General features: G+C 37.9%; 1 protein-coding gene across 3 annotated transcripts in view; it reads left to right on the forward strand.

Annotated features, from left to right (window-relative positions):
- The window catches only part of UVH3 (5'-3' exonuclease family protein), a 33,343-nt gene extending 21,210 nt beyond the window's left edge, over positions 1-12,133 (forward strand). For all 3 annotated transcript variants that reach the window (XM_010273694.3, XM_010273696.2, XM_010273695.2), the window contains 7 exons: positions 6,630-6,824; positions 7,318-7,403; positions 7,579-7,876; positions 7,962-8,098; positions 9,569-9,653; positions 10,210-10,722; positions 11,290-12,133. In XM_010273694.3, the coding sequence (XP_010271996.2) occupies positions 6,630-6,824; positions 7,318-7,403; positions 7,579-7,876; positions 7,962-8,098; positions 9,569-9,653; positions 10,210-10,722; positions 11,290-11,982 (2,007 nt within the window). In that variant the 3' untranslated portion in view covers positions 11,983-12,133. The remainder of the gene's footprint in view (positions 1-6,629; positions 6,825-7,317; positions 7,404-7,578; positions 7,877-7,961; positions 8,099-9,568; positions 9,654-10,209; positions 10,723-11,289) is intronic.
- Positions 12,134-12,377: the final 244 nt, after the last annotated feature.

The following is a 12,377-nucleotide window of genomic DNA, read 5'->3' on the forward strand; positions in this document are numbered from 1 at the left end:
ATCTTGACCGTCCTATTGCTCACAGGAAGGGTGTTAGATTGTGCACCACTAAACATCCCATTTCCAATTTTGTCTCCTATGAGAACATTTCATCCTCATTCCGTGCTTTCCTTACCTCTATTGACAGTGTCCCTATCCCTAAGAATGTGGCAGAAGCTCTTTCAGTTCCTGAATGGACAAATGCCATGAAGGAAGAAATTAATGCCCTTCACAAAAATGGCACATGGGAACTTGTTGATCTTCCCAAGGGAAAGGTTCCAGTTGGATGTAAATGGGTGTTCACAGTCAAGCATAAGGCTGATGGAACAGTGGAAAGGTATAAAGCTCGCTTAGTGGCAAAGGGATTTACTCAAGTGTATGGAGTTGATTATGCAGAAACTTTTGCCCCCGTTGCCAATATGAACTCCATTAGAGTCCTTTTCTCTCTTGCGGCTAATCTGGATTGGGTTTTACACCAGCTTGACATCAAGAATGCTTTCTTGAATGGTGACCTTGAAGAGGAAGTGTACATGATTCGACCTCTTGGTTTCTAGCTCAAGGCAATGAACAAAAAGTGTGCAAGTTGAAGAAGTCCTTATACGGGTTGAAACAATCACCAAGAGCTTGGTTCAGCAGATTCCATGTGGCAGTTCAGCAGAAAGGATACAGGCAATGTCAATCAGATCACACACTGTTTGTGAAAAGAGAAGGTAAAATTGCTGCTCTAATTGTATATGTGGATGACATAATTGTTACTGGTGACTGGGAGGATGAAATTCAGAGATTGAAGTTTTTTCTTGCCACTCAGTTTGAAGTGAAGGATCTAGGACCTGCCAGGTACTTCCTTGGAATTGAAGTCACCCGATCAAAGAAGGGTATCTTCATTTCTCAAAGGAAATATGTCCTAGATTTAATTCAGGACACTGGGAAGATGGGGGTGAAGCCAGTTGACTCTCCCATTGACCCCAACCATAAATTAGGTGACAGCCGTGGTGAACCTCTCAAGGATGCGAAACAGTTTCAGAGGCTTGTTGGGTGATTGTTATACCTTTCTATGACTCGCCCAGACATTGCATATGTTGTTGGTGTCCTCAGTTAGTTCATGCATGCTCCTAGGTCCTCCCATCTTGAAGCAGCAGAGAGAATCCTCCGATATCTAAAGAAGTATCCGGGTACTGGCTTGTTATTTCAAAAGCACGGACATTTGAAAGTTGAAGTTTATATAGATGCAGATTGGGCTGGATCCCAAAGTGATAGAAAGTCTACCAGTGGCTACTGCACCTTTATAGGAGGGAACCTTGTTACATGGAGGAGTAAAAAGCAAAATGTGGTGGCTAGATCCAATGCTGAAGCTGAATATCGTGCTATGGCCCACGGGGTTGCTGAAGGCATGTGGATAAAGAATTTGTTGGGGGAGTTGGGTTTCCTAGTGGCCAAACCTATTACTCTATTCTGTGATAACAAAGCAGCTATAAGCATTGCTGCCAATCCGGTGCTACATGATAGAACAAAGCACATCGAAGTTGACAAGCATTTTATCAAAGAGAAAGTTATCACAGGCGAAGTGTGTACCCTTTATGTCACTTCTGAGAACCAGCTTATCTTTACAAAGGGTTTAAACCTTTCCAGATATCATGATCTTTGTGACAAGTTGGGCATGATTGATATCTATGCTCCAACTTGAGGGGGAGTGTTGACAGTTGTTTGTGTACTCAGGTTTAGTACCACAAGGGTACTGTTGTAATTTCTCTCTTGTTTATATTGTACGACTGGGCCAGTATAAATAATAATTCTTTCACTCGCCCCCTGTATTCTGGAGGGCTTTCAGTCCACTCGACTCTCCTCTCTTCTCTCTTCTCCTCTCCTCTCTTCTCTTGCTCTTGCTCAATAGAGCACAAGCACAGGCTTCAAGTCCAAAGGAAATTCTTTCACCCTAGTCCACCACATCACTCTCAAAAGATGATTGGACCATCATTACACGATGGAAGCGTCATGTGACACGCCAATCCCCTTCACTCATGAACAATTTAAGAAGAATAAAAGGAGGGTTCGATTACAAAAGCCTCCCAAAAGCAAGAAAAGACAAGGCAAGAACATTGTTACCCAACCACTACGAGTGGTAACTGATGAAATTTTAAAACAAGTCCCCCAACTCCCAATTACTCTACAAGAGTACATACAAAAGGAATTCTTTTCTAGAGGACATGTAGCTGTGCATACAATCACATGTTACGTGAAAAGAAAGTGAGTCAAATTACTCAAAATTCGCTCCTAGATATGAGCCTAAACTATCTATGCTCCTAGATATGAGCCTGAACTATATTTAAAAAAAAAAGAAAACTCAAAATGCGTTCTTGGATATGAGACTAAACTATCTATGCTCCTAGATACGAGCCTAAACTATCTTTTAGAAAAAAAAAAGAAAATCAAAATTCACTCCTAGATATGAGCATAAACTATCTATGCTCCTAGATATGAGCCTAAACTATCTTTAAGAAAAAAAAGAAAAAGAAAAATCAAGATTCACTCCTAGATATGACCCTAAACTATCTATGTTCCCAGACACTAGTCTAAACTATCTTTTAGGAAAAAAAGAAAAATCATGATTCACTCTTGGATATAAGCCTAAACTATCTATGCTCCCAGATACGAGCCTAAATTATCTTTTAGAAGAAAAAAAGAAAAATCAAAATTTGCTCCTGGGTATGAGCTTAAACTATCTGTGCTCTCGGATATGAGCATAAACTGTCTGTAAGACTCCTGAGTATGAGTATAAACTATTCAACTTCCAAAGTAACTCAAATGTGCTCCCGGATATCTATGTTCCCAGACACTAGCCTAAACTATCTTTTAGAAAAAAAAGAAAAATCATGATTCGCTTCTGGATATGAGCCTAAACTATCTATGCTCCCAGATATGAGCCTAAATTATCTTTTAGAAGAAAAAAAGAAAAATCAAAATTCGCTCCTGTGTATGAGCTTAAACTATCTATGCTCTCGGATATGAGCATAAACTGTTTGTAAGACTCCTGAGTATGAGTATAAACTATTCAACTTCCAAAGTAACTCAAATGTGCTCCCGGATATGATCATAAACTATCTACAAAACTCCAAGAGTATGAATATAAACTATTCAACTTCAAAAGTAACTCAAATGTGCTCCTGGATACGATCATAAACTGTCTGCAAAACTCCAAGAGTATGAGTATAAAGTACTCGTCATTTTAAAACCACTCAAAATTTGCTCCCAGATATGAGCATACACTGTCTACAAGACTCCTGAGTATGAGTATAAGCTATTCAACTTCCAAAGTAACTCAAATGTGCTCTCGGATACGAGCTCAAACTATCTGCAAAACTCTAAGAGTACGAGTATAAACTACTTGTCATTTTAAAACCACTCAAAATTTGCTCCTAGATACAAGCATAAATTGTTTGTAGAACTCCTGAGTACGAGTATGAACTGTTCAACCTAATAAACAACTCAAAATGCTCTCCCGGGCACGAGCCTAAACTATCCACTAAGCGCTCCTAGATAAGAGCCTAAACTGTCTACAAAGCCCCAAAGCACAAATACAAACTACTTTAGGAACTTTACCATGACTTGATCCCTCTAAGGGGTACGTAGGCAACCTTAAAAGGTGCAGTTACAAAATAAACAAATTATTTGTTCTACTCTTGACCCGTACAAGTATAAATTGTGAATGGCAAAAAAAAAATCCTACTCGTGGCCTGCAAGAGTATGAACTATTGATGGCACAAAAAATTCTCTACTATAAACTATGAGTAGTTAAAAAATAATAAAAAACTCATGGTCCACACTAGTTTAGGCTGCGAACAATCCAAGAAATTCTTGCTCTTGCTTGCAAGAGTGTAAACTTTGCAAGCCGGTGGTTGCATTGCCAATTACAATAACAACCACCAACTTGGGGTGCATTTGTTGATATATAAATTTTGGGCCTAATAACTGAAATAAATAGGGCCCAATATGAGATTGAATAAAAAGGAGCTATTGGGTCCACTAAGAAAAGAATAACAAAAAATTGGGCCCAATAAAGATGTTGGATGAGACCCAATGTGAAATTTAACTAGAAAATGGGCTCCCTAATGTGTTTGTGGGGAGGTACCATTAAATCCAAACCCAAGAGTATGTTGGGTAGGGCCCAGTACAAGCCAAACTGAGTAGAGGCAATGAGCATTTGCCACGTTGAGACAGGCTCACCATTCACGGCAATCATAAAGATTTTTTTCTCTCAAATCAATTAGAGAGGTTTTCTCTAATCAATGTAGTGGGGCCCAATTGATTGGCAACCATGCCTAATTAACAATTTGGTTAAAAGGAAAATTTGGTTGGCTGATTCAAGGAGGATTAGCTTAATTCAATTAATGGATTTCCTTCCTTCTGTGGGCTCTAATTTCTTGCCAAGTGGCACCTTTACAAACCTCTTCCAATCAACCTTATTTATACAAAGATCATCGATCTGTTAATTGGAGATCTCAAACCAGCCAATTTTCCAAAATAATACAAATTTTAAATAAGAGAATTCCATTAAGTTGGATGTCTTTCAAATTAATCTTGTGGGGCCCTTCATTTAAATGGCAGTCATTACCTATAATAGAATCAAAATTATTGTCAAATGAAGAAGGAAACCATAGCTGGCCGAATATGGTTCCTCTCATTTGAATTCAAATCTTTAGGGCGGGTTTGAATTCAAACATAGCCATCCCTATAAAATGGAGAGGAGAGCAAGGAGACTCTCTCTCTGAGAGGTGACTGGGAGGATGAAGAGAGCTAGTTCGTCTACAGAAAAGAGAAGATGAAAAAAAATAATAAGAGAAGGAAGGGAGAAGACAGAAGAATTTGGAAGAAGTCTGGCTCATTTGCTGATGGTGAAGTTTCAAATTAAATGCTGTTAGCCACGTGCATGTTGAGAGATGTTCAACTGAAATCATTCTCTCCTCTTCGGCTCTCTCCAAGTTTTGTTTCAACTTTTCTTGTTGCAAGAAGGAAGAACTAGAAATTTGGCTTCTCAATCGTTGAAGCTTCAAAACTGCTACAGTCTCGTGTCACGTGAGTCGAAGAATTTGGTCCTTTGAGTTGCTGTAATCAAAGAAAGCTCCCATCAAATTACTACAAACAAGAAATCTTCTATCAAATTGTTGTAATCAAGATCTTCATCGAATCATTACAAGGGACCTCCTACAATTAAAGTCGTCAAGCTTGGATTCCTAGGGAACACAATGATACAGTAGATGGCTTAGCCAAATGTGGTGTATTTGGAGCATTTGTATAGCGATAAGCTTCCTCCTTTGTAATTTGTAGGGGTTCTTCCTCTGCTTTGTGCATCTTCTCATGAACCTCTTCTTCCTTTAATGAATCCTGGTTAAATTTTCTCAAAAAAAAAAAAAATAAATAAAGTTGTCAAGCTTTATGAGTCGTGTATGTGACAAGCTACAAGTGCAAGTTTAGTTGTGTCCGTGAAATGAGAATCAGGGGGTATTCTTAAAAAAAAACGTTTGTACTCCATTTACATTTCTCAAAAAAAAAAAGTCTTTTAATTTGTCTTCATTATTTTTTGTGCTCCAAATTTAGTGCGAAATTTGTGTTGACAGGGTTGTCTAGAGGTTCTAGACTGCCCTAGTCCTGTTCTTTTAATATTGGCATTGACATATTGTAATCTAGCCTAGGAGTTGATGTTAGTTGCAATATCTAGGGTTTTATTGAGAAAGAAAACAAGAAGAGAAGAGAAGAGAGAAATGGAGTTATGAATGGAGAAGAGAGAGTTATTGTTCTCTCTCTCAAATTTGAGATTTTATACTATTGGGAGAAACTACAAATAAGCCCTCATATCGATGCCCAAATACAAAAGAACAAAATTGACAAAAATACCCTTGCACCCAAACAATCTCAACACTCCCCCTCAAGCTGAGCATATATGTCAATCGTGCCCAACTTGTCTAGGTTCTTGGAAAACTTTGGATGATGAAGGCCTTTAGTGAGACAATCAGCGAGTTGGTCTTCCAACCTTGCAAAGGGTAGGCAAATCTCTCCACTAGCTATCCTTTCTTTGATAAAACATCTATCCACTTTGATATGTTTTGTACGAACTGCTGATATTATCCAGTGGTAGTCTGACATCAGCATCTCACCCTTAAAGCAAAATCCAATAGAGGAAGACTCTCCGAAGACCTTCTAGTTGCTCTGATACCAAGTTGCAATATCTAGGGTATTATTGAGAAAGAAAACAAGAAGAAGAAGAAATGAGAGAAAGGGAGTTACTGGAGAAGAAAGAGTTACTGTTCACTCTCTCAAATTTGAGGTTTTATATTATTGAGAGAAATTACAAGTAAGCCCTCATATGGGCACCCAAATACAAAAGAACAAAATTGACAAAAACACCCTTGCACCCAAACAATCTCAACAATGTTGATATTTCATTTAAGCGTAATTTGTTTGTTTCTCTTTCTTTCTCAATTATTGGGAACATTTAAATGTTCATTTAACCCGATGTATCTGTTTTTCCTTCTGTTAATGTTGAGTTGTAAATGTTCATTTAACCTGATGTATCTGTTTTTCCTTTTGTTAATGTTCAGGAGTTGTAAATGTTCATTTAATCTGATGTATCTGTTTTTCCTTTTGTTAATGTTCAGGAGTTGCTGCAAATGTTTGGCTTACCATATATTATTGCACCCATGGAAGCAGAAGCCCAATGTGCATATATGGAACTAGCTAACCTTGTTGATGGTGTTGTAACTGATGACTCTGATGTTTTTCTGTTTGGTGCACGAAGTGTTTACAAGAATATATTTGATGATCGTAAATATGTCGAAACATATTTTATGAAGGTTTGAATTTGGCACTGCAATTCTTTATTTGTTTTTATGCCTTATTTAAGGTTATATCATGAGATTTATAGTATGTCTTGTAAAGTTGTAATATTTCCTTCTTGTGTCAGTATTTGTTTGATTGAACCTCTTTACGTGTGCTGATATCTGTATCCCAGGTCTCTGCGATTGTTTTTCAGTTTTTGGCTTCTGGTAACTGGTGCTCACATATTATAGAAATGTTTTGAACAATGGGGATGCCCTTGTTTATTAGGGGGAGAAAAAGGAAAACAAGCTATTTGAGCTAGTGCATTTCTTCAAATGCACTCTGTTGGTCTTTTATTTATATGCCAATCATATAAGACTTTTGGAAGCGAAAATGGAAAAATGCTTCTGAAAACAAAACCCAGTGCCATATTTACAAACTGGAAGTTTCTTCTTCGTTTTTTTTTTCCTGTTTCTTTGAACATGTGACTAATTGCTTTTTCACAAGCTAATTTCTTTTACCTGTCAGGATATTGAAAGTGAGCTTGGGTTGACCAGAGAAAAATTGATACATATGGCCTTACTTCTTGGAAGTGATTATACTGAAGGAATCAGGTCAGTTCAAGGAATTGTTTTTGTTAAGCTCTCTGGGCAACAGGAGAAATTTCTTTCTTTCCTTCTTTTCTTTCCTATTGTAGGCTTAATGTGCTGTAAGTTGTTATACTCGTATATAGAAAACAGATGTTAGTAGTGATACTTTAATATATATATTTTTTAATTTGTGGTATAGTGGGATTGGAATTGTTAATGCTATTGAAGTTGTACATGCATTTCCTGAGGAAGATGGCCTCCAGAAATTCAAGGAATGGCTTGAATCTCCCGATCCATCTATTCTAGAAAAGTTTGATGCTCACTCTGAATCCAGTTCAAGGAAGAAATTGTTAAAAGTAAATAAGAATGATGTAAATTACTTGGAAGGCAGAGTGCAAGAGGGCCCTGCATTTGATGGGAGTGTCCCCCAAGGTCAAAATGATAGGCAATCCATGGATAACATCCAAAACATAAAACAGATCTTTATGAACAAACATGTAAGTGCTTTGTTTCCTACCGTTCCTTTTTTTCTAAATACTTGTTAAATTTAGTCTCGTAATATAATTACCATTTTGCATGCAGAGAAATGTGAGCAAGAACTGGCATATCCCTTCATCTTTTCCTAGTGAGATGGTTGTTTCTGCATATGCCTCTCCACAAGTGGACAAATCTACAGAACCTTTCTCATGGGGGAAGCCAGATTTATTTGCCCTTCGCAAGTGAGTCATGATTTTAATTCTAACTACTAATTTCATGATAAATTCATGAAGTTTTGACTTACAGGACATCTTTTCTTAATTTTAGAATATTATGTTTGCTTGACATTTATCTGCATACTGTTCTTTCTGTTTTGATAGTTAGTATGCCTCAATAGGTTACACTAATAATCTCAAGATGTATAAAAGATATGGTAATTGACCCAGGGGAAGAAGATTAGAAGATTGCATAGTCAAGGTCATCACTTTTTTCCTCCTTGGTCATGCTAAATTTACTATGATGGATGAAGCCTGTGGTTTCAATTGGTTGATATATTATATACATAAAAGGGGATTGAATAAGAGAGAGAAAATGAGAAGCCATTAAACCTTTTAGATAGGTATTGGTCCATCTTAATGGGTGTTTATTTCTTTCTTTTTTTCCCGTTTACCCCTAAAAGTGAATGGACTGTTATTTCATGTGCATGGGCTGTGTTCGAGTCACCTCAGCTGTATTTTTTACAATAAAAAATCATCACCATCATCTAAACCTTACCCCAACTTTATGGGTTTGACTACATGAATCCTGTTTAGTGCCATATCCATTGTTAAATTATGAGTGCTTAAATCATTTCTTACTACGTCAATTCATGTCCTTTCTGGTCTGGCCCTAGGCCTTTCAACTTGCAGTAAATCGCTTCTTATGGGTGTTGCAGATGGTCTTCTGTGCACATGAGCAAACCATCTTAGTCTACTTGCTCTCATTTTATCATCTATTGGAGCTGCTCCCTAGTTTCTTTTGAATGACTTCATTTCTGGCCCTATCCTTATGCATTTATGTCACGCTCATTTTTTTGGACATGTTTCTTGACTGCCCAGTACTCTGTTCAATACAGTATTGCTGGTCTTAAACTGTTTTATAAACCTTTCCTTTTAAGTTTTAACCTGAGTGGTACTTGCCTATCACAATAAACAATATGTACGAGTTAAACAAATGGTTTTATAAACAAATGGCTTATAGACTAGTGGTTTGTGTCTTACAAAAAGACAACTCAGGTTCAAAACTTCACAACGTCATTTTTGTGGCTAATTCTCAAGTGATGATTTGAGCAGTTCTTTAAAAATTGGATAGTTCAATAAAAATCATCTAATTTTCAGAAAACTGTCTAGGTCAATAACGGTTTAGGTGATTTTTTAGAAATTTAGAAACCGGGCTTTCTAAAACCCATAGAATATACTAGGTTGCAGGCTGGATGGTTCAATCATCTGACCTGGTCTGTATCTGACAATAATTGTTATCTCCAGTTACTTGGTGTCCAATTATATTCAAGACTAACTGACTAATGGTTCATAGTCATTCTGTTTAGTAATTTCCTCAGGCTGTTTGGATTCATATGCATGTGCTCTTTATGTGAATTAAAGAATAGTCTTTTTTTGTATTTATTCAAAGAAGATTCACAGTTTCTTGATTTTACAAGACGTGTATGTGTGCAGACTCTGCTGGGAAAAGTTTGGGTGGAGTAACCAGAAAGCTGATGAATTGCTACTTCCTGTTTTAAAGGAATATAATAAGCATGAGGTGAGGCAAAGTGTATTGGATGATTTGATATATCACTTCATGTTATTCTTGTTATCCTCCACCAACTACAATTAAAACCCTCCCATTCAAAATTCCTCCAAAATAATGATCATCTGTAGAAATTGGGAGAACCATATTATTTTCCTTGTGAGCCATGTTTCTTCTTTTGGTCCAGTGTCTTGCTAAAGCTGTGGAAAAGGTAGTTGAGTCAGTGAATTATGCACTTAATGAGCTCTCCAATAAGTTTAAGTATTTAATGACCTAATTGAGCTTGACATTGAACTGGATTGAATCCTTAAAAGTAAAGCCTCTTATTCTTTTAATAAATTGTTTGGTTGTTGCCATATACAAAGGCAAAGAATCTCTATAAAATGTTTTCTGGTGAAAACTCAAACTCATAATATAAGCTCCCCCATTATTTCATCTGTCACCATAAATCAGCACTTGTTTATTTTGGACCCGTTCATTCTGTTTTTTTATAAGATATACATCTCGAAGAACCCATGGCTATTTTCTCTCTGTAACTTTTATTTTTTCATGTACATGCCTGGTGTAGACTCAACTGCGGTTGGAAGCATTCTATACATTCAATGAGAGATTTGCTAAAATTCGCAGTCAAAGAATTAAAAGAGCTGTGAAGGGAATAACAGGAAACCGAACCTCAGAGTTGGATGATCTTCTGTGTGAAGCTTCAAAAGTTAAAAACAGAAGTAGGGTGAACCCCCTCCCTGAGGAAAAGAGATCCAATATCTCTTTAAATGGAAATGGCGATTCTTCAGCAGAATTACCATCCAAGTGGCCACGGAGAAGAGGAACGGAGAGTAAATCTGCCCCATCTGAAGTAACAAATTCTGCACCACCTTTCCAAATGGACAGCAAGAAATCTACCAAGAAAAGATTGAAGAGAGATACAGGAGGAAGACAGAAAGGCAAGGGAGCAGGAAGAGGAAGGGGAAAACAAGCACCTAACCATGATGCAATTGAAACCAGCTCTACTGATAGCGACAATAGCTGGGATGAACAGGAGATGCAAGTTGAGAAGACAGAGGGGTTGCCTGCAGTACGCAGGGTAAGTTCTACATTTTGTGCTCATTCATTTCCAGTCAGGTCTTAGTTTACCTTGACCCTCAGGGTCCCTGCAAATGGCATAGGCTTGAATACACACTAAACATCAACCTGGTTAGATAGTTCAAACTTTCTTAGTAGGCCTTTTCTGGACCTTTGGTAAATCTCAAGCTGACAAACATGAGTAAGAGTAGGGGTGCAACTCGGGTACCTGATTTGAAGAATTTACACTGCAGCGGGCCTGGATCTTCAGTCTAGGCCCATTCAAATTTTAACAAACCCCAACCTGAGCCCGGCCAAGTTGCACCCTTATTCAAGAGTGACTGCATTGTGCAAGAAAATTCTGGAGGTTAGGTCTGTATTCAGTCCACCTCCCCAAGAATCTGAATAGCCTGGACCAGCATTGGGTAATGATCCTTACCAATGTTGGCATAGGTCTCATAAAATAGAAATCCCATATTCCCATTTAGGGTATAAAAGTTCTTAGTGGTTCTTTACTATACAAGTTTCTTCCTTCCTAATCACTTTATTTATATCTGTATTTTCCTATTCTTGTTTATAAATTCTGCAGTCAACTCGACTGAAGAAGCAGGTAGAATATGCAGTTAAAGATTTAGAGATTGATGGCCTTGGTGAGTCATCAGAAAGAACAAGAGAAGAATTTACAACTGAAGAGACAGTAGAGCAAGAAACATCTGCCGAAGAAAACATGTTTGGAGATATTGCTCATGGGGTCGAGGAAAGGAATCAATGTGATCAGAGCAATCCTTCACTCAAAGATGGTTCCTGTAGGGACTACCTTGAAATGGGAGGTGGGTTTTGCATGGACAAAACTGAAGGGTTTCTTATGGATGAAGCTGGAACAGAAAACAGGTCAACTCAATTTGGTTCAAGCCTGAATAGATCTTCTAACCCTGATGGGGATTTTTCACCTATAGATGGAACCTGCGGAGACTACCTCAAAATGGGAGGTGGATTTTGTATTGATGAATGTGATCCAGATACACCAATTGACTCGGTTTCTAGCCCCACAAGAAGCTTAGAAGGACATCTTAGTGGAGAGAGGAAGATGGATGCTGTTCATATTACTCAAAGTTTAGACTGTTTGAATACCAGGATGGATGATGACTCGGGGATCTTAGGTGTGTCTCTGGAGGGCCATCAACCGGATGTGCAAGACCAAAAAGATGATTCTCGTCCGACATCCATCAGTGTCAGTGGTTTAAGTGCTATGCCTTTCTTGAGAAAAAGGCGGAGGACCTAAAAAATGTATATTTTCTTCAAGATGGTCCACTCCTGCGTAGTCTATGCAGGTCGTGCAGATACACTCGTACACCATCTCTTTCGGGTTATATTTATGTACAGTAACTCCGACATGTATTTATTCAATTAGGGTGCAAGATATTTCCGGTGCAGTTGCCTATGCTTTGCCCAAGTTTTGACATGGAGTAAGCTAGGATGAAGTAACGAAGGAAATACAATTTTACATCGAGACAGGAACTTGGAGATGGTGTCACTTCTATTTTCCTTTTTGAGGGCTAATCAGGGCATATCCTAATTTTGATGAAGGGGGAACATCCTTTTCAAAAAGTCACTTTTGGCCTATTCCTCGTATGCCCTCCTAGTAAAAAAGTGGGGGAATTAGGCTTGCCTTGATTT

The sequence above is a fragment of the Nelumbo nucifera genome, chromosome 4 (assembly GCF_055504915.1).
Source record: "Nelumbo nucifera cultivar China Antique chromosome 4, China Antique-T2T, whole genome shotgun sequence".
NCBI lineage: Eukaryota > Viridiplantae > Streptophyta > Magnoliopsida > Proteales > Nelumbonaceae > Nelumbo > Nelumbo nucifera.